Raw genomic sequence first — 19881 nt, forward strand, 5'->3', positions numbered from 1 at the left:
TTTCTAAATACCCTAAATCTAACAATCACCGAAATCATTTCCACGTTTAAACTTGTTTAGACAAGTGTACTTTGTTTGAAGAGGATTGAAACATCTTAACCCCTTTACATCATTGAATCAGTATGCATATTCTCCATACTGGTCTCTACATATTTACAATGGTACCTATATGGAGAATTTGTTCAACAATTCAGAGCTTCTCTGTTGACGGATCATTTCCCTGATTTTATGACCTTTATGAGTGATCATTTTCGTTATTCTCATGACCTCAACGTTTGATTCCAAGTGTTACTGTAAGGAGAAATAAGATATCAATCACTCTTAGTGATTAAAGGGTTAAGATAAACCGATACAGAGTAGAATTAAATGCGTTAGATGACTCATCGTAGCAACAGTGCGGCAATAGTTTGCGAGTCATCCCAAGTTCTTTTAAAAATAATGGTAAATAAAATGTATCGTTTTTCATGTTGCTTCTTTTCTTCAATTATACACTAACTTAACTTGAAATACTGACACTACTTGAATACTGAGGATCAATTAAGAAGCAACCATAGCCTACACTTACAAATAGACACCCACAGCTTGCCTACTGATATACAATGGCTTAAATGACTGTTAATAAATGAAACTCATATATGTCAACTGCAGAGTAAGAAATGAGTATGGAAGCGATCTTCTCAGTATTGAACGCATCTTAAGCAGTAGTGAAACTACGGCCTGAAAAAAAATCAGGCCTGCACAGGATTTGACCCTTTACCTCTGCGATATCGGTGCAGCGCTCTGACCATTATGTTGGTTTCAAATAAACCCGTGAATTATAAATATATGAAAATCATATATGTGAACTGCGGAGAAAGAAATGAATATGCATGAGTTCAAATCCCGTACGGGCCAGAATTTTTTAGGGCCTTATTTTCACTACTGCCTAAGTAGTGTTCATTACTGCGAAGATCGCTTTCATATTCATACATTAACATGATTGCGGCAGCCATAGGTTTTTGAAATTCCCTACTAATGTAAAAGTACCCTGACCAGCTGAGGTAAAGGTTCACGCAATAGTCCTGATAATGGTTTCCAATCCCCCCCAACGCAGCCATCTTCTCTATTAATGCTTTCAGCAAATCACCAATAGTGTGCATCAATTATTATGGTTCCTTTCACAAAATCATTCAGTTTTTATTTCCTGTTAACTTTTCTCGCTTCATAAAAGTAACACGTAATACCACAACTTTTTTGCTCACCCTCTAGTTGTGTTTTGGAAAAAGACCCTTCCATAATATAGGGCGGGGTGTAGTGTCTTCAACCCGTGGTTGATGCCATCTCTGCAAGGTTGAGGAGCACGTTGCTGAACAGTTTTCATCTGCCTCGTGTTGTAGTTCTGTGACATTTTTATAATTATGAAGAGTGTGATTGCACACCTTTGGCATCATAGCTGAAACTTGTTTGCAAATTCCGGATTTTACGGCCGGCAACACGCAAGGAGCCATAATTTGCAAAAACAACCCCTCCAGAAATTATACATAGAGCAATAATTAAATTGTGAAGGCTTTCATTAATTTTAAAGCTATGAAAGTATTTTACACGATGATAAAAGTACTGATGGTCATAGTTTGTTTGAATATCATGTAAATATTCACCTTCAGGGTAGGTTTTCGCCTTTTCTTGAGCCTGTGGGAACAGACTGATATGCATGGTTATCTCCCCTGATACGCTTCCCACACTTTCCATTATGTCTGTCCATATCTGCCCTTGTAAAAAGAGGCGTTTTTATCAGATGACCCCCAGCCGTCTGATGGAATTTTCAGTTTCCACTGTGTCCAAGCACTTAAGTAACCCACTAATTTTCTTAAATTGGTACACAACGGTAAAGTTTCCGCTTCGTTTAAATAATCTCGGGGTCTGGATCGATAATATTTTGATCCAATTTTCTTGTTACATATTCCTCTACCCTGAAATGAAAGAATCAAAACCTTAATTCTGTATAACTCACACGGCAAACATTTCTGGTGAATAAAGCAGCCTTAACTAATCTTTTACGAGCTGGACTTAAGTTGACAGCCCTTTGCACGAGTCACCCCGACAGCGTAACCTAAATGGGGACCATACAATGCATTTACGATTTTTTTCTCTTCCTTGTTGTAAAAGGTCCGTACTTTTGTCCGAAACGTCTTAGGAGAAACTGAAAATATTTCAGATTTGGCCCTCATGACCTCGTTTCCATGCAACTCGTCCCGGTTTTTACCCGACGACGGCCATTTTGGAATAAGTTGTATTATTTAATTATTTTCATGAATCCTTGGGGGGTACACGCGATTTTTTAATTAAGAGAAGGGGATTCCGACAAATTTGCATTAACTGTATCATTCCACTAACAATATAGCATCACTGAAAGGATTCAGAGACAGAACGTCAAAGTCGTTTTGTTTTCTACACATTTATAAATGAGGGGATGATAACGATGGAATGATAAAACTAACAGGACTGGTGCCTACGTTAAGAAAATTTCCTCCGTCTCCCCGTCTCCCCGTCTCCATGTAGCTCAAATCCATCTGAGAGGGAAACAAATGTCTCATCTCCGTTAGACGGATGTGTCTTCTCCCTGCATATTCGCAAAATATCTTGAGGCGCCATCTGCTCTATATTTTAAATGCTGCGCGGAAACAAAGCAATTTCAGCCAGTATCTCGTGGGTACTGTATCCTTGCACAAGCAAGCTAAAAACCCGGGGCGTTGCTTCATGATTTTATCGTAGAGTGCAGAGACATAACCCCATGTAGCACTTGTAGACTTCATCAGCCACAAGGGCCAAGACCTGAAGTAAAATAGAAGGAAACCATACTCATTATGAACCAAACATTCACATTTTAAGACGCATCTAAATGAACTTGAACCCATGTTGCACACTTGTGAAGGAAAATGAACCGAAGAAAAATAACCTCTTGAGAAATTTCTAGTCATTTTCAAAGGTAAATATCGACCTTAAACGGTTATTTAGCTCAAACGTAATTCACAAATCAGTTTTTGGACTTGCCAATAGAGAAAAATAAAACATTTAAGAATCACCTTTAATAACTCAGATTCCCTTAACGACTGGGTTAAAAAATCACCAAACGCCGAAAAAGGTAGGAGCTAGAGGGGAGGGGATTACCTTTATCCCAATTAGGCTTACCTCACGTAGCGAAAGAGGTGTGTGTGTGAAAACAACCGATTTCAAAAATTTATCTACGAATTAAATCTCAAAGCACATGTATGTACACATAAATAGCAGCAGTTGGTGCTTTAAAATTGGCGTCAAACATCCGTCGTTTTGAACTTGAGCAAAATTTTTGATACAAGATATTCTTATTTTTGAAAACCCCTTTCTCTGGGGTTTCAAATATCTCTGAAACCATACACATTATCTGGATATGGTCCTTCCCAAATTCATGTCAACGAGCTATATCAGTTAAAAACTTTTCACCGAAGCGGCGTGGTAAATACCCACTGCCAGCCACCGACACTGAGGTTAATAATTTTTCCGGAATAGATTAAAACAGTGAGATAATAGAACAAAACAAGAGGATTTTAATTCATTTATTCCAGCAAGGATTACAAGTTTTTCGGACACAAATTTCGCGCGAGTTGCAGGGAGGTGAATAACAAAGGATATTCGGAGATTGAGTAGCCAATCAGAACGCGCCTTCGACGAAACAAAATTTAACACTTCGCTAAAAGCCAGATGATAAAATATAAACAGTGTACCTTAAAGATACACTGAAAACAAATCTATCTTACCGGCAGAAATTTTGACCTGAAACGTCACCATTCCATCTTTTTGGACTACAGGCATATCCAAATCAACTGTGATATCCGTCCATTCTTGTGATTTTTCACTCGAATCGAAGTGCAGCATCTTCAACTGACCAGCATACAGGTCCACTGGCTCTATATTCAGCGTCGCTGGGTGTCAGTGGGACCCTGATTTTCGCCGGCTCCGACAGTTTCACATCATTCGAGCAGGAAATATTAAGGATCGGACCCAAAATCAATGCCTCTAGAGTGTGGTCAATGATTTGCGCTTCTTGGTCCTCAAGTTTAGAGAAAAGACAATCACAGCAGACGATTGAGTTGATAAAATGTGCTTTTGATAGCCAGCGGTAGTTTACCAAATGAAATAAGAACATTAAAATAAAAAAAAAAAGAATTATGGGAGTTTAGCCTAAGGAGCAGAAATTGTGTATTTTTTCACACTTTTTAAGAACAAAATGACAGGTCAGCATCTACATATTTTATTCTAGGGCCGTAACAAATTTTATGCTTATCCACCACACTAAGACAAAGTGAATCTCACTTTATGCAAAATTACGCTGTTACTTCAAGCTAACCACAAACGATTAATTCAACTCAAACAGTGTCTAGCATCTGATTTCTCCTTACAGTGTCCTGAATCAAAAATTAAGAATACAAGAATAATAGCAAAATATTTTTGATACGAAGTTTAGCATATATTTGTATTCTGTGCGTTTTTTGGATCCGTTCATTAGTAGATGTCCTATCAGGATGGGCGTTAACTAGTATAGTATGTAGTCTCTTGGGTTTTTTTCATTAGTGAGTATTTAAGGAGTCTTTCGTCCTTAGTTTTTTCTCTCAGCGTGTTACCAGCACTGATTTAGTTTACTTTTCCTGTTTTCACTAATGTTTCTTTTCTTTTTCAGTGCTGGGATTTTGGCCATTTAACGCGTAATTGTCCAAAATCTGTTTCCAGTTCTTCATCTTCGGACCGTCCCCCCAGCCGGTTTTGACTATCCATGGGCACCGCTTCTGACAAGGATGTGGGCATTGTGGAGACTGATCAGTACCCGTTGATGATTGATTATTTGAGTAGTGGGGCCGAGTTTATCGAGGGCTCCCTTGGTGTGAAAGGCCGCCTGAAACATTGTGTTAGTTATTAGGAGTCTGTTACTCCTCGTGCCCCCCGTTCTGTGCTTGATGTGATTTCTGAGGGTTATAAATTACCTTTCATTAAAGTTCCTGAGCCATGCCTCATTAGGAATAATCGTTCAGCCGAACTCCATCCAGCTTTGTTGAAGAAGCCATTATCAAGCTGTTGGCTGCTGATTGCATCGAGGAGCATCTAGAACCGCCTTACTGTGTGAATCCGTTGTCAGTAGCTGAGGATAAAAAGTTAAGGCCGGTGATTGACCTCCGGCATGTTAACCCGTGCCATTTTAGGCTTTCATTTAAGTACGAGTGTTACTGCGGCATTCCCACTTAGGGATTTCTTTCCTCTTACGTTCCTAATTATATGTTTGTGTTTTTGCACGCACATTTTTATTATCGTTTTTGCATTCTTTTCACTCAAGGCGATTTGTATTCTGTTAGATTTTCGCATAATTCTGCTTTGTTTAATTTCATTCGTAAAAGCTTCTAAAAAAAATTGGACATTGGAGTATCAGAGTGCGTTAGGTTAACATCGATTTCTTCACTGCAATAATCTTTTAGTTTTTCCGTTCTTCGCGCTCGCAAGTCACACAACGTTTGTAAGTGTCTTTCCTTGTCCGATTGTATTTCCTCTGTTGTTTCGCGTTTTCCTATTCCTTCTACTTCGTAATAACTTGTAAATACTTGTTCCTTTTAGCAACCACGATAAACCGTAAGGTAAATATATGTTAAAACGTTCGCGTGTTGAAACCTGTCTTTGTTGGCAGTCACAACGTAGATTTACATACTCTTTCCAAAGTTTTCGAGCAGAACTTTTGGTCGCCTAACTAGTTTAGCTTTTTAGTTATTTTGGGTGTCTCACTACTATATTTACTGTTTATTTATTTGTTTATAATTATATTCTTGTAAATTATTTTAGTTGTTTATTGTAGTAGAAATAAACTGTTTTTGTTGTTGTTTTTGTTGTTTTTCATCTTGGGTCAGGATACCATCACGTGGATATTTTTTGCGGGCATCAGAGGTTTTTAGGGTTTTCCTGGCTCTTAAGCGGTATAGAATCGATCCTCGCAGTTATGATTTTCATGTATTTACAGCCATTATTCACCACTTGAAAGATTTATTTATGCAGATCAGCGCCTAGTTGGCTTGTTAGCTCAGTCGGTAGAGCGTGCGGGCCGAATTTTTTTCAGGCCATTTTTCAAGTACCAGGTCATAACTGCGAGGATAGATTCTATATTCATTTCTTCAACCGCAGTGCACATATATGATTTTCATATTATTTTCAGGAAAAAAGAAAAAACGGCCTCTTTATAAACCACTAAATCAAAGAAAGTCTTTGTCTGCGATTTGACATGTGAATGATTAAAATCTGCGATTTTCTATCCTCTTTTTCCATCCCAATCTGTTGATAAGTTATTTCCAATTATTTCTTATGATTATTTTTCACAACCCACCCCCAGTCTGGGCCAAAGTGAGCCAGCGTTTTCTCACCGCAATCATGCGCAATGTTGCCGATCTATTATCTATACGCTAGGAAAGATTTCAAGTCTTTTCAAGAAAGATATTGAGAAATCAGGAATCTTGTACATATCAAGTGCGAATCCTTTATCATTTTATATAACGACATAATTTTTATCTTTTCTGAAACTATTCTTTTTTAGTTAAAGGATTTATGGTTCCTTGATTCAAAACACATTTTGGCTTAGTGTGAAATAAATTTTTTAAAATTTTTCATGTCAAAACGTATTTATTGTATTCTGGCTAAGAATTTATGGTTCCTTGTTTCAAAACACATTTTGGCTTGGTGTGAAACTAGTTTTTCACAATTTTTTTTTATGTCAAAACATATTTACTGTATTGAAAAAGCGAATTTTATCAACGGTGCTGCGCTAGTTTCGGCCCTTTCTTCCGTAATTATAGGCTTTTCAGGGCGCGAATGCATTCAAATCTCTCGCTTCAGTGCTGATGAATAGTTAATGACGTCCAGGCATTCTGCGCAATGATTCTGTGCTGTTTAAAAAGTTACAGGAAGTAAATTTTCTTTTAGAAAAATGGTGCGATATTTTCTCGTTCCATTTCTTTAATTTCGAGCCAGTGTTAGACCCTACCTATTCACACTTACAGCGGCAAAAACACCGCAGTCGAACCTCTGTAATACAAAATAACTTGTGAACGAGGCAAAATGTCCGTGTAAGAGATTTGTCCGTTTCATTATTAAGTTCATTACGGTGTAACTCTTAATATTGAAGTGTCTATAGAAACATGAACAGGCATACTCGTGCTTCTTTTCTCTGAGTATCAAGAGACCATGATTGTCTGAGACTCAGCTTACGTTGTCCTTATTAGAGAGGGTCTATATCAGGAAGGTTCCTTATTATAAGAAAAAAGAATTGTCCGCCGTATTTACTAGTGAGGTGTTGGTATTTCAGAGGTGTCCGCAAGGAAAGGTTCAACTGTATCATAAGTGCTTTTGTATTTAAAAAAAATTAAAACTTTAGGTCCCCACGTATTAGGTAAGTCAGTCTTTAATTTGTAGATTATTTCTTCCATTATTCTGATCCCTCGCCATAAGTTTAACGTTTCAATCAATATTTTAGAGGATTGCTAAAATGACTGAAAAAGTCGTGGTGGACAAACCTTAACTTAAATTCTGTCTATACAGACGAGGAAAGAAAATTGCGAAAGATTCGTTGAGATTTACATTGTACGATAAGGTAGCAACTCAATTGTGTATATCAGTTTTCCGTAAACGGTTGGAGTAGTTTGGAGCATAATTTCAAGACGAATGGTAATTTCAGCAAATACTTGCGTTTGACGAACTCATTTCGACTGAAAATAAATTACAATGATTCGCTTTCAGCTATGTTAAAAAATACAAGAATTTATTCAATCCATGGCTCAAATTGTTTATACAGACTCTACCAGGGCCAAGAATTAAAAACATATTTAAAAAATAAAAATTCATTCATTCATTCCATTTTTTAAAAACGTAATTGAGGTAATGGTTTTTAACTATTATGAAAAAATTAAATTTTCTGGAATGATGTAAAAAAAGCCAGGCTTAAATGAATAAGGTGATTTTCGTAGTTTTTTTACATTAACATAGTAATACAAGTATAACCCATTCAATTCTGATTATACTTCACGCTTTCTAAATACCCTAAATCTAGCGTTTAAACTTGTTTACATCATTGGATCGGTATGCATATTTTTCTATACTGACCTCTACACATTTACAGTGGTATTTACATGGAGAATTTGTCCACCAATTCAGAGCTTTTCTGGTGGCGGATCATTTGTCCGTTTCATTACTAAGTTCAGTACGGTGTAACTCTTAATATTGAAGTGTCTATAGAAACATTAACAGGAATACCCGTGCTTCTTTTCTCTGAGTATCAAGAGACTATGATTGTCTGAGATTCAGCGTACGTTGTCCTTATTAGAGAGGGTCTATATCAGGAAGGTTCCTTATTAAGAGAAAAAAAATTGTCCGCTGTATATACTAGCGAGGTGTTGGTATTCCGTAAGGAAAGGTTCAATTGTGTCATAAGTGCTTTGTATTTAACAAAAATTCAAAAACTTTAGGTCCCCACGTGTTAGGTAGGTCAGTCTTCAATTTGTAGATTATTTCATCTGTTATTCTGATCCCTCGCCATAAGTTCAACGTTTCAACTAATTTTTTAGAGGATTGCTAAAATGATTGAGAAAATCGTGATGGACAAACCTAAACTTAAATTCTGTCTATACAGACGAGGAAAGAAAAATGCGAAAGATTCGTTGAGATTTATATTGTACGATATAGTAGCACCACAATTGTGTGTATCAGTTTTCCGTAAACGGTTGGGGCAGTTTGATGCATAATTTTCAGACGAACGATAATTTCAGCAAATAGTTGAGCTTGACCAACTAATTTCGACTGAAAATAAATTACAATGATTCGCTTTCAGCTATTTTAAAAAAACTACAAGAATTTATTCAATCCATGGCTCAAATTGTTTATACAGACTCAATCAGGGCCAAGAATCAAACACGTATTTAAAAAATTAAAATTAATTCATTAATTCTATTTTTTAAAAACATAATCGAGGTCATGGTTTTTAAACTATTATGAAAACAATAAATTTTCTGAAAAGATATAAAATAAGGTGATTTTCGTAGTTAATACATTTATATGGTCATTCAAGTATCGGTATGCATATTCTCCATACTGATCTGTTCTGGTGGCGAATCATTTCCCTGATTTCATGACCTTTATGAGTGATCATTTCCCTTTCAATGCAGAAGAAGAGGGTTAATTCAGTGCAAAAAAAGTAAAAAACCAGACATTCTGATTGGCCAATGATCAAAGAAACTCACAGATAGCCAATCAAATGCGAGCCTTGAATGTCGCAACATTTAAACACGCTGAAAATCTGCGAGCGAAACAATGGTCGGAGTTCTAAGTAGGTTTTCTTTCGCCACCGAAACAACAATCTTGCAGCTGAAAACGGCTCTAACAACGAAAAGCACCGCTTTTTGGTTGTCGGCTTGGAAAAAGTGGTGATTAATGGAGGGAATTGCCAAGGAAATCGAAAATTAGGAGCTTAACACTTTGCTCGAGCGATTCTACGCCGAAATTAAAAACAAACATGGTTAAACCTCGCAGACGACGATTTTATTTCGTTGAAAGTGATTCAGACACTGACTAAACAATTCCTTGAACTTTTAAACCGGGCTTGAACTTTCCTGCGCCTTAAAGATGTGAAAATGTTTAGATCGTACGCGGTTGTTTTGACCGAACGCACAATGTCATTTGTAGGGTTTGAATAAATTATTTTTGCACTTGATGCGCGCGCTTTGCTTCTGCATAATTATAATAAGCTATCTCGTAGTTTTTCATGTATATTATTAATACGTAATCACATGATTTTTCCCGTAAATAAGCACTTGTAAATTTTTCAAAGACCGCAAATTGCAGTCGCCCTACGGGCTCGTGCAATTTTTTAGTCTTTAAAAAAGTTCATGTGATTACCTATACTTATATACAAACTTTACTTGCATGACTGACACTACTTGAATAATGAGGATCAATTGAAAAGCCACCATAATAAAACTTCTAACAATATACACCCACAGCTTGCTTACTGATATACACTGGCCTAAATGACTAAATCATGAAAATCATATATGCGAACTGCGGTGAAAGAGATAAGTATGGAAGCGACCTTCGCAGCATTGAACACTACTTAAGCAGTGGTGAAATTAAGGCCTGAAGAAAAGTCGGAATATCTCCATAAGGTGTCTGACGTCTACAATAACAATTACTTAATGCAATGCCTAAAGGTAATTTACGCAAATGGAAATAGATCTCTAATTCATAAACGTGAATTGTCTCCGTGGTACATCACACAGAGTCTTGTTCCAGCCGAGAAGCGTCTTACATTCTAGTAACGCGGTGCACGATTTTACACTTTGGTAATTTTGCAAAAGCAGTTTGGCAACATGTCTCGCATCTTGTCTCTTGGTACCTTTACTGTGCTGTGCTCTCTGATGTGTGTTGTGAAATGTAAAGAAGATGGGTAGATTTTTTATTAATATCAGGGAAAATTTTTAAAACTGGAAATTTATAATGCGTTTGAGCAGGAATAAACGAAAGTAATTCACTTCGAATGCTTTATTGTGACTATTACCGAAATTCCCAAGTTTTTAAAATGTTCTACCTTCTAATAGGAGAGTAAAAATGTTTATAAAGCCATAATGAGGATATGTAAATCTCCTAAAAGACAGGTGGGATCTACCTGACGCAAGCTGTTTTAGGCAGGCGGTTGGGATAAAAGGATCATGCTATAAATTCTGCACAAATTCATGTTGCACTCTTTTTAATTTTTTAGTATGCTTTGACGCTGAAGAAAAAACTCCCTACTTGCCGCTCACAAAATTTCATAAGATGACTATGGAATTTAGTCAGCTAAAGTGAAACTTAATCATCCATTTTTCTCTCAGCATATTTACACAACGAAATAAATAAATATAAAATTTCAAAAACCTCCCCCGAATATCTAATTTTTCCTTTAACTGTCGTTTTGAAAATGATTTTCGATTAGGATCGGAAGCAATTATGTAGAATTTTAAAAACGGTCGAAATGTCGACACGACCTTTTTATTGCGTGAAATTCCGTCGAATACATCTAAATCTAAATTTAGAGATAGCTCCTTCTGAAAAAAATTTAAACGTTTTGTGGTTTCAAATTCACGGGTAAGATATAAGTTTCGATTACACAACGAAATGTCCTTCAGTTATCTAGAGACTGGAATTCTTAAGGAACACAATCATCTCGAAAGAAATAACCGAATTTAGTTTTGTCTCATCTTTTTATCATTATTGTCGGTATTCTACACTGACATAATGAACTTGGAAAAACACTGGGAAAGTTGCCCCCAAACTTTTTCTCCAATCTACATCCTAGATCCTAAATTGCTCTTCTCGATACTAACTTTTCGTGTTTTGAAATGCCAATTCTTCAACAAAAGTTGCATCTTTTTCCTTTCACAGGTACAGAATTGAAGATTCACCTATCGATTATTTACAAAATAAATACACTTATGCCTTAATTAAAATCAGCCCCATGTGAAAAATTTGTTGACATCTGCAAAGTAGTTGAAAACAAGAGCTCAAATTATCCCATAACTCATCACTGAGATACAAGAGGCGACGCTTTAAGAACGCATTGGAAATTATAAAATGGAACAAATCTGTTTCAAAGCGATGTCTGTTGCAATCCTCCTTGTTTAAGTCTCTGAAAATAAAAACAAAAACACAACAAAACATAACAAAACAAAATTATAAATTTCTCCCCGTAAACATATAAATAAACTCTTTCGATAGGATAAGTTTCGATATTTATTTAAAAAGAAGACAAAACAGAAAGCTTTAAGCCTCTCCTGGGAAACCATACAAGTTACACCTGCAGCCACTTCCAAAACAACGCACTGCATAGTGGTACATACAACACAATCTAAGAACAGCGAACCTACGTGAGAATTTTGCAGTTCTAAAGAAGTGCCCTAGAAAGCTCGACTATCTTATATTCGAGATCCTCCTTATAAAAAAAGAAAAGACCGCACATTAACCTTACAGAACATTACTCAATATCGTAGTATTCAGTCATGGCTTGTAGTTTTGATTGATTGCAAGTTCTGTTTAGAAAATAAAGGTAAATTAAATGTATCGTTTTTCTTGTTTCTTTTTTTCTTCATTTATACTCTAACTTTACTTGCAACACTGAAACTACTTGAGTTATGAGAATCAATTGAAAAGTCACCATAATAAAACTTCTAACATTAATACCAATATACACCCACAGCTTGCTTACTGATATAAACCGGCATAAATTACTGAATATATGAAAATCATATATGTGAACTGCGGTGAAATTGATAAGTATGGAAGCGACTTTCGAAATATTGAAGACTACTTAAGCAGTAGTTAAATTAAGGCCTGAAAAAAGTCAGAATATCTCAATAAGGCGACTGACGTCTGTCATAACAATTACTTAATGCAATGCATAAAGTTAATTTACGTAGATGGAAATAGATCTCTAATTCATCGACGTTAATTGTCTCCGTTTTACATCACACTGAGTCTTCAGGAGCTCCAGGCGAAAAGCGTCTTGCATGCAAGTAACGCGGTGCACAACCTTACATTTTGGTAATTTGGCGGGAGTAGTTTTGCAACATGTCTCGCATCGTGTCTCTCGGTACTTTCATTATGCTGTGCTCTCTGATGTGTGCTATGAACTGCAAGGAAGGTGGGTAGATTTTTTAATCAGTATAAGGAAAAATTTTTTAAAACTGTTATTTTATAATGTGTTGGAAGTGGGAATAAACAAAACAATTCATTGCGAGTGTTCTATTGTGACCATTACAAAAATTCCAAGGTTTTCAAAATGTTCTACTTTCTTATAGGAGAGTAAAATGTTATAAAGCTATTAAGAGGAGACGTTAATCGTCAAAGACAGGTGGGATCTACCTCACGCAAGTTTTTTTTAAGCAGGCGGTTGGGATGAAAGGATCATGAAGTTTAGGCTATAAATGCACTTTCTTTAATTTGTTAGTATGCTTTGACGCTGAAGAAAAAACTCCGTAAGCGCCGTTATTTTCATTAGTATGACTGTGAATTTAGTCAGCTAAAGTGAAGCTTAATCCTCCATTTTTCTCTCAGCATATTTACAAAACGAAATATATAAGTAGAAATTTCAAAAACCTCCCCCGAAAGTCTAATTAGTCCTTTAACTGTCGCTTTAAAAATGATTATCGATTAGCATAAGAAGCAAATATGTAGAATCGTAAAAACGGTCGAAATGTCGACACAACCTTTTTATCGCGTGAACTTCCGTCGAATACACATAAATCTAAATTTAAAGAAAGCTCCTTTTGAAAGAAATTTACACGTTTTAAGGCTTCAAATCCACGTGTAAGGAATTAATTTCGATAAAACAACGAAATGTTCTTTAGTTATCTAGAAAATGAAAATTTTAAGGAACACAATCATCTCGAAAGAAATAACTGAATTTAGTTTTGTCTCATCTTTTTATCATCATTATCTGTATTCTGCACTGACATAATGAACTTGGAAAAACACTGGGACTTTCATGAAAGCTGCGCACAAAATGTTTCTCCAATCTACATCCTAGATCTTAGATCCTAAATTGTTTGTCTCGATACTAACTTTTTGTGTTTTGAAATGTCAATTCTCGAATAAAATTTGCATCTTTCCTCTTTGACAGGTTCAGAACTGAAAAATCACCTAACAATTATTTACCAAAAAGTACACTTATGCCTTAATTAAAATCAGCCCAATCCCAAAAGTTTGGTGACTTCTGCGAAGCGGTTGAAAACACAAGCCATAACTCATTAGATACAAAAGGCGACGCTTTAAGGACATACGTGAAAATTCTAAAATGGAACAAATCTTTTTCAAGGCAATTTCTGTTGCAATCCTGGTTGTTCAAGTCTCTGAAAATAAAAACAAGAACAAAAACACCTTAAAATAACAAAACTATAAATTTCTCCCCCTAGACATATCAAAAAAATCTTTCAATGGGATAAATTTCGACATTTATTTGAAAAGAAGATAATACAGAAAAATCATAAACGAAACTTTAAGCCTCTCCTGCGAAACCATACAGGTTACACATGCAGTCACTTCCAAAACAATACACTGCATAGTGGTACATACAACACAATCTAAGAACAGCGAACCTACGTGAGAATTTCGCAATTCTAAAGAAGTGCCCTAGAAAGCTCGACTATCTTATATTCCAGATCCTCCTTATAAAAAAGAAAAGACCAGACTTTAACCTTACAGAACATTACTCAATATCGTAGTAATCAGTCATGGCTTGTAATTCTGATTGATTCTAGGTTAACTTTACCAATTCATGTAAGACCATAAAGTCTAGGGAGGGCCATCCACCCGTGTTAGGTTTAGGCAACGACACGATTTCGAGTGCACTTTAGTGTAAATAAGCACGAGTATACTTTTCAAAGACAACAAAATTGCACGAGCCCGTAGGGCAAGAGCACTTTGTAGTCTGAAAAATTTACAAGTACTTATTACACCAAATTGCCGGAGGAATTATGTTATTACTTGCTATAATGTACATGAAAAAACATCGCAGAAGGTCAAGAAAGACGAAATTTTGAAGCGTGAGTGCGCTATTTGTAACTTTCACTCGTGTTACAACTTTGGACCCGCGTTACGACTTTGCACTCGTGTTTCATGAGAACGCACTCGTTTTCAGGAAGCGTGTAATTTTTTCATAATCATTATTGATAGAGTTATTTATTTATAACACTTACCAAGACCTCATTTCGGTGAAATGATTTATATGAATACAAAGCGCACTTTCAAGCTTTGTTCTCATAAAAGAAATCATTTATGTACCTTAAAATTTCTGTACATATTTACATATAGTACATCAATTGTGCCAATCCCTTTTAATTTTGATAATGAAAACAGGATGTAATCGAAACGTCATGTTATGCTTTTTTCGTTGATTTAAATTCGTACACTCTTTTTATTACGTTGATTGCAGTTTCCTCTACCAATTTCTCGACCTCCATCCCTTCCCTACTATTTACCTTTACCTCTAAATCCGGTGTCCTTGTCAAATAGAGCATTCCCTTGTAACCAGTGGCATCATGTTCTTCCTATCGGAATTCTTCTCTATAGACCAATGTCGTCAACTGGAGTTCAGAGCTGCCCTTGCATTTCGAGGAAAACGGCTGCTTAACCATAAGATAAAAGAAGTTGACAACGTCGCAAAGGACTTCTGTGGAGCATTGTGTTTCATAGAACCCAACTGTATCAGCTATAATATACTAGTATCCAATGATTCTCCTTCGATCACCAAATGTGAGATGAATAACGCTACACATTTTGAACACCCGAGTGATCTGGTTTCATTTCCAAACAGCACCTATCGTGGATCCAAGGTGTGTTTATAGTTGCAATGATTAGTGTAATAGAGGTCTTCTTTTAGCCAATCTGTATGTCTTTGTTACAATTCAACTTTTTACTGGTTTATTCACATCTTTTAAATTTTGACTGTAAAGATATAAAAACCATGTATGTGAACTGCGGTTAAAGAAATGAATTTGAAAGCGATCTTCGCATTAATGAACTCTACTTAAGCAATAGTGAAAATAATGCCTTAAAAAAATTCAGGCTTGTACGAGATTTGAACCCATGGCCTTTGCGATATCGGTGCAACGCTCTACCAACTGAGCTAACAAGCCAAGTGGGAGCTGGTCCGCAGTTCATAGATATGATTTTCATGAATTTACCGTTACTTATTCTTCCCTTCACGGGTTTATTTGGAACCAATATAATGACCAGCTCCCAGTTGGCATACACGACAGTAAGGTTAAGTGCTTTCAATTATCATTGTCTGCAATTAACGCAATTAATACAGAGACGTAGCTTACATAATAACGCTTATCGTTATCTCAGCGGAGTTTCGATATTTACCTTAATTGAATTCGATTGCCCTTTGAATATGGAAAGTATGGTATTAGTAAACACAGTTAAAGCACCGGATGAAAAAACACAAGTCTTAAGCTGCGGTAATTTCAATTCCAAATCTACGAATTTATTTCAATTATTTGCCTTTCCTTCATTAGCATTTCATTATTTATGACTGATTTACTTACAAAGCAAGTGCGTGTATATTAAATTTATTTTATTGTAAAAAAAGCATGCAAAGTCAAAGTTTCCTGGAAGTATTGGCAACACTTGATGACCATTTTAAACCGTTCTCGTTGTTTCATTTATCTGCCCTCAGAATGGCTATGTTAGTGTACCTCCTTACCCTTCCCTCCCCGCCTTGTAAGTTGCGTAGACATAGCCTTAACTTGTCCTTTTTTGCTCCTTTGTAAAGAACGCTTGCATAAAGAAGCCATGCCCGAGTAATGCGATCTGCCATGCTGGCTTTTCAAGTAAGGGGTATAGATGTGTTTGCGTACTGGGTTACACGGGTGAAGATTGCACAAAAGGTGAGGCAGATATATATTTTCAACATCTAAGTGTTAGCAGTCACTTAACGATTAGGAAAGTCGGTGACCGTTTGTTTTATTTAAAGGTGCGACATCTTCCCGTGAGTTCAAAGTAAAACGTGAGTAAATTGCTGCGAAGGTTTCCTTACTAGGAGGGCGTGAAAGTTGATTATTTCACGTTTTTTTTTCCTGTACGGGCCAGCTAAGAAAAGCACAAATTTTATAACGCGCGTGCTGCGTTATTTTTTTGCTCATTAGCTCTTTTCTTTCGCTACTTCTACGTTCTGAAGGTCGTTTAAAATATGCGAGCCCTCACTCATTTTGAAAAATGAGTTATTAGTTGTCTGTGCACGGTAAAAAATCGAAACCTTGGTGATTGAATTACTTAAAATTTTTTCCTTTAAGACGTTGATGAGTGCAATCTGGGAGAACACAAATGTGACTCAAATGCTGAATGTAAAAATACCTTTGGATCCTACGCCTGCAAATGTAGAGGAGGATTTTCAGGAGATGGCCAAACGTGCACAGGTGAGTGTTGACTATTACCCATCAGCAATTCCACACGAAAGCCGCACCGCATTCCTGCCGTAACACAAAAAGGTCTATATATGAGTCCTTTTCTTCAACTTCTGCATGCTTGTGCATGTGCCATTCATTTTATGGTTTGAGTGACAGGTAGAGCTCTTGATTATAAACAGCAACGAAATTAGCTATTTGAAAATAAAAAATGTTTAGGAGCTAATGTAATCTTTTAGTGTTATCCATTCCACCAGGCATGTTATCAATGTCTTTCTATTATTTTCAGATATCGACGAGTGTGCTTTAGGTGATCATAATTGTACCAAGGGTGGAGCCAATTGTACAAACACTCTGGGGTCATTCAACTGCACCTGTCAAACTCAATATTTCTGGAATGGAGCCGAATGTGAAGGTTTGTTTTCCTCTATCTTACTCTATGGGAATGTCATTTCATGGAGTTTCAGCGATAGATTTTAAATCCACCCAAAAATAACCGGCTGAGTGAAGAAGAATGAAAAATTATGGGAGAGAAGCATTTAGCTAAGTGATGGCAGGAAAGTAAAAAAAAAGCCGAACTGAAGATCAAACAAGCCGCTGCCGACCACCTCGCATTAAACGAGAGACACAACTTATTTCCACTTCTGATAATTTTTCAAGCCGACTTAATTTGACCTGACCGATGATATCCCCGTTTCGCCCTCGTTTAAACGTTTTAATCTAAAGATGGGTCATCGTTAAAATTCATTTTCGGATCCAGTGTGCCTCCAGAGGTGGCGGAAATCTCGTTGTAAAAAATAATTTAGGGGACTGCTGCTCGCCTTATAGCCTATCTGTTCGTTCAAGAAATAAAGTAATTGGAAAGTCAGTGCTAAGCTGGTTCAAATTTTTTTGTATGTTTTACACAACATCGTCGCTGTAATGTGTAATGTACCTGCTTTTATTAAAACGGGTGGTAATAGTGCATAGATAATCCTGACGATGAATGATGATGAGTTCTTGCAATCAAGGTCAAATTAAAAAAAAGTGTGATTATCATTTCCTTTTTGAATTACAATAAACTTTCCAGCCGAAGGTTGTTATAACTACTCAACTCTGAGCGACGCTGACAGAAAAAGAACTCGCATTACTCCCGCCGTAAGTCTGTGTGACAACTTGCTACCTAAGAGATGGTATCGTTTTGAAGGAGAGGCAGGGATAAAAATGCCAACAAAGCCTGTGCAAGCATTCAGATGTGAAACAAGCTTTTCAGGCTGGTTGAATGGTGCTGAACCAACGGTGGGAGACGGTATAGTAAATAGGATGGTCTGCTTCACCAGAGCTAATAACTATTGCTTTTATTCAAATCAAATCAACGTGAAAAACTGTGGATCCTACCTTATCTACGAACTGATCCCACCACCAGGTTGTCCTTTGCGCTACTGTGGGACTCATTAAACGAGGGGTTTAAAAAGTTAAAAAAAAAAAGAAATTGAAAATGAAGGATTTTTCAATTCCTTTGTAAATGCATATTGTTCTATATTCGTGTAAATTTTAACTGGTCTTATCAGCGTGCAGTGATTCAGAACGAATGTTTGTGATGATTTCTCTTATTTACCACCTTTTAAGCTGAGGTTGACCGCAAGTAATTGTAGTTTTTATCAATTTATTGTGTTATTTTTTTTTTGCAAGTCTCTCCCGAAGTCACAGCTCTCTTCGAAGTTTCGCCTAGACTGCTCTTCAACGTGCATGTTTATCGATCTGGTCATATGCAGGCATTTAAAATTTAGTTTCCTATTTGTGTCGAAAAGATATGATGGACATTATCGAATATAATCGATCGCGAAAGAAGACGCGATGACCTCGACATTTTAACTTTAAAAAAACAGAGACCAGAAAGTATTGCAACGAGATTGTTTAGGTGACTTATTGGTGTTAGCCAGCATTTAAGCAGAAAAGTACTGGAGTTAGTATTAGTGTAAGAGCGCATAATCTCAGAAAAACAATTTCCTTACTGCTATTATCTACTGATGGTACGTCTTAATGTTGAGATAATTCTTTTGCTGTTGAAAAAGTTACAGAAAGTAAATTTTGTCTTTGTCTTTTATTTCCGAGCTCGTGTTAGACCCTACCTGTTCACAATTACGGCGGCAAAAACGTGCAGTCGAACCTCTGTTATACAAAAAAAAATCGCGCTTTCCCAACAGTGGTCTGCCTGCTGTTGGAGATTTCAATCGGCTAAACACCAAGTGTCTTCAGAACAGTTTTGATCTAAAACAGATTGTCAAATTTCCCACACGAGGCGACAAAATATTGGACCTTGTCCTATCGAATCTGAGAGAGTACTACAAGGACCCCATCCAACGTCCTCCTTAAGGTCTATCAGATCACATGTCCGTAGAGGTACAGCTTCCAGACTCGCGATCAACAATCAAAACAAGGGACTTAAAACCTAGCAATCGCCTTGCAGGGAAAGTGTCAATTTTTCAGTTAATAATCCAACATGGTCTGGACAGTGTACTGCCCCTGCGATCCAAAGCGATCCCCTCTAGAGATCCGCCCTGGATTAATTCAGGTTTGAAAGATCTAATCAGACGGCGGCAAAGAGCACTCGCAGAAAATAATCAGCCAATGTTTCTATTTCTGCGGAACCGAGTGAACCGTGAGCGTGAGATCTGCAGGTGGCGGTATCACGACTCCAAAGTTAGCCAGCTTAAGGAGTGCAAACCGTCTGCTTGGTGGAGTGGAGTTAAGAACTGAGCGGCATGTCATCGGCCGTTAGGGACTCGGAAGAGCTAATGAGATCATTACAACACATAGGTGAGGAGTCTCTCGGTGCCTTAGACCTGGCCAACCTGATCAATGATACTTTCCTCTCCCCAATGCAAGACTTTATACCGTTATCTGCTGAATCTTTCCAGCTGTCGCAAGA

The 19881-nt window shown here is 36.8% G+C and overlaps 2 protein-coding genes across 3 annotated transcripts in view; both read left to right on the forward strand.

Moving 5' to 3' along the window:
• LOC149052984 (uncharacterized) overlaps nucleotides 1-19881 on the forward strand; it is an 86040-nt gene that overhangs the window by 51325 nt on the left and 14834 nt on the right. The gene's annotated exons all lie outside the window — the stretch shown is intronic.
• LOC149052990 (uromodulin-like) lies at nucleotides 11734-19038 on the forward strand. 2 transcript variants are annotated; one of them, XM_089212988.1, is made up of 7 exons: nucleotides 11734-12706; nucleotides 15133-15395; nucleotides 16340-16454; nucleotides 16860-16982; nucleotides 17260-17385; nucleotides 18040-18107; nucleotides 18642-19038. In XM_089212988.1, exons 1-7 carry the CDS (start codon nucleotides 12634-12636, stop codon nucleotides 18783-18785), a joined length of 912 nt encoding a protein of 303 aa, XP_089069114.1. In that variant the 5' UTR covers nucleotides 11734-12633; the 3' UTR covers nucleotides 18786-19038. The 2 variants fall into 2 exon arrangements, with proteins under 2 accessions (XP_089069114.1, XP_089069109.1); XM_089212983.1 differs by having other exon boundaries at nucleotides 18040-19038.

The sequence above is a fragment of the Pocillopora damicornis genome, chromosome 1 (assembly GCF_964200805.1).
Source record: "Pocillopora damicornis chromosome 1, jaPocDami1.2, whole genome shotgun sequence".
NCBI classification, from domain to species: Eukaryota; Metazoa; Cnidaria; class Anthozoa; order Scleractinia; family Pocilloporidae; genus Pocillopora; species Pocillopora damicornis.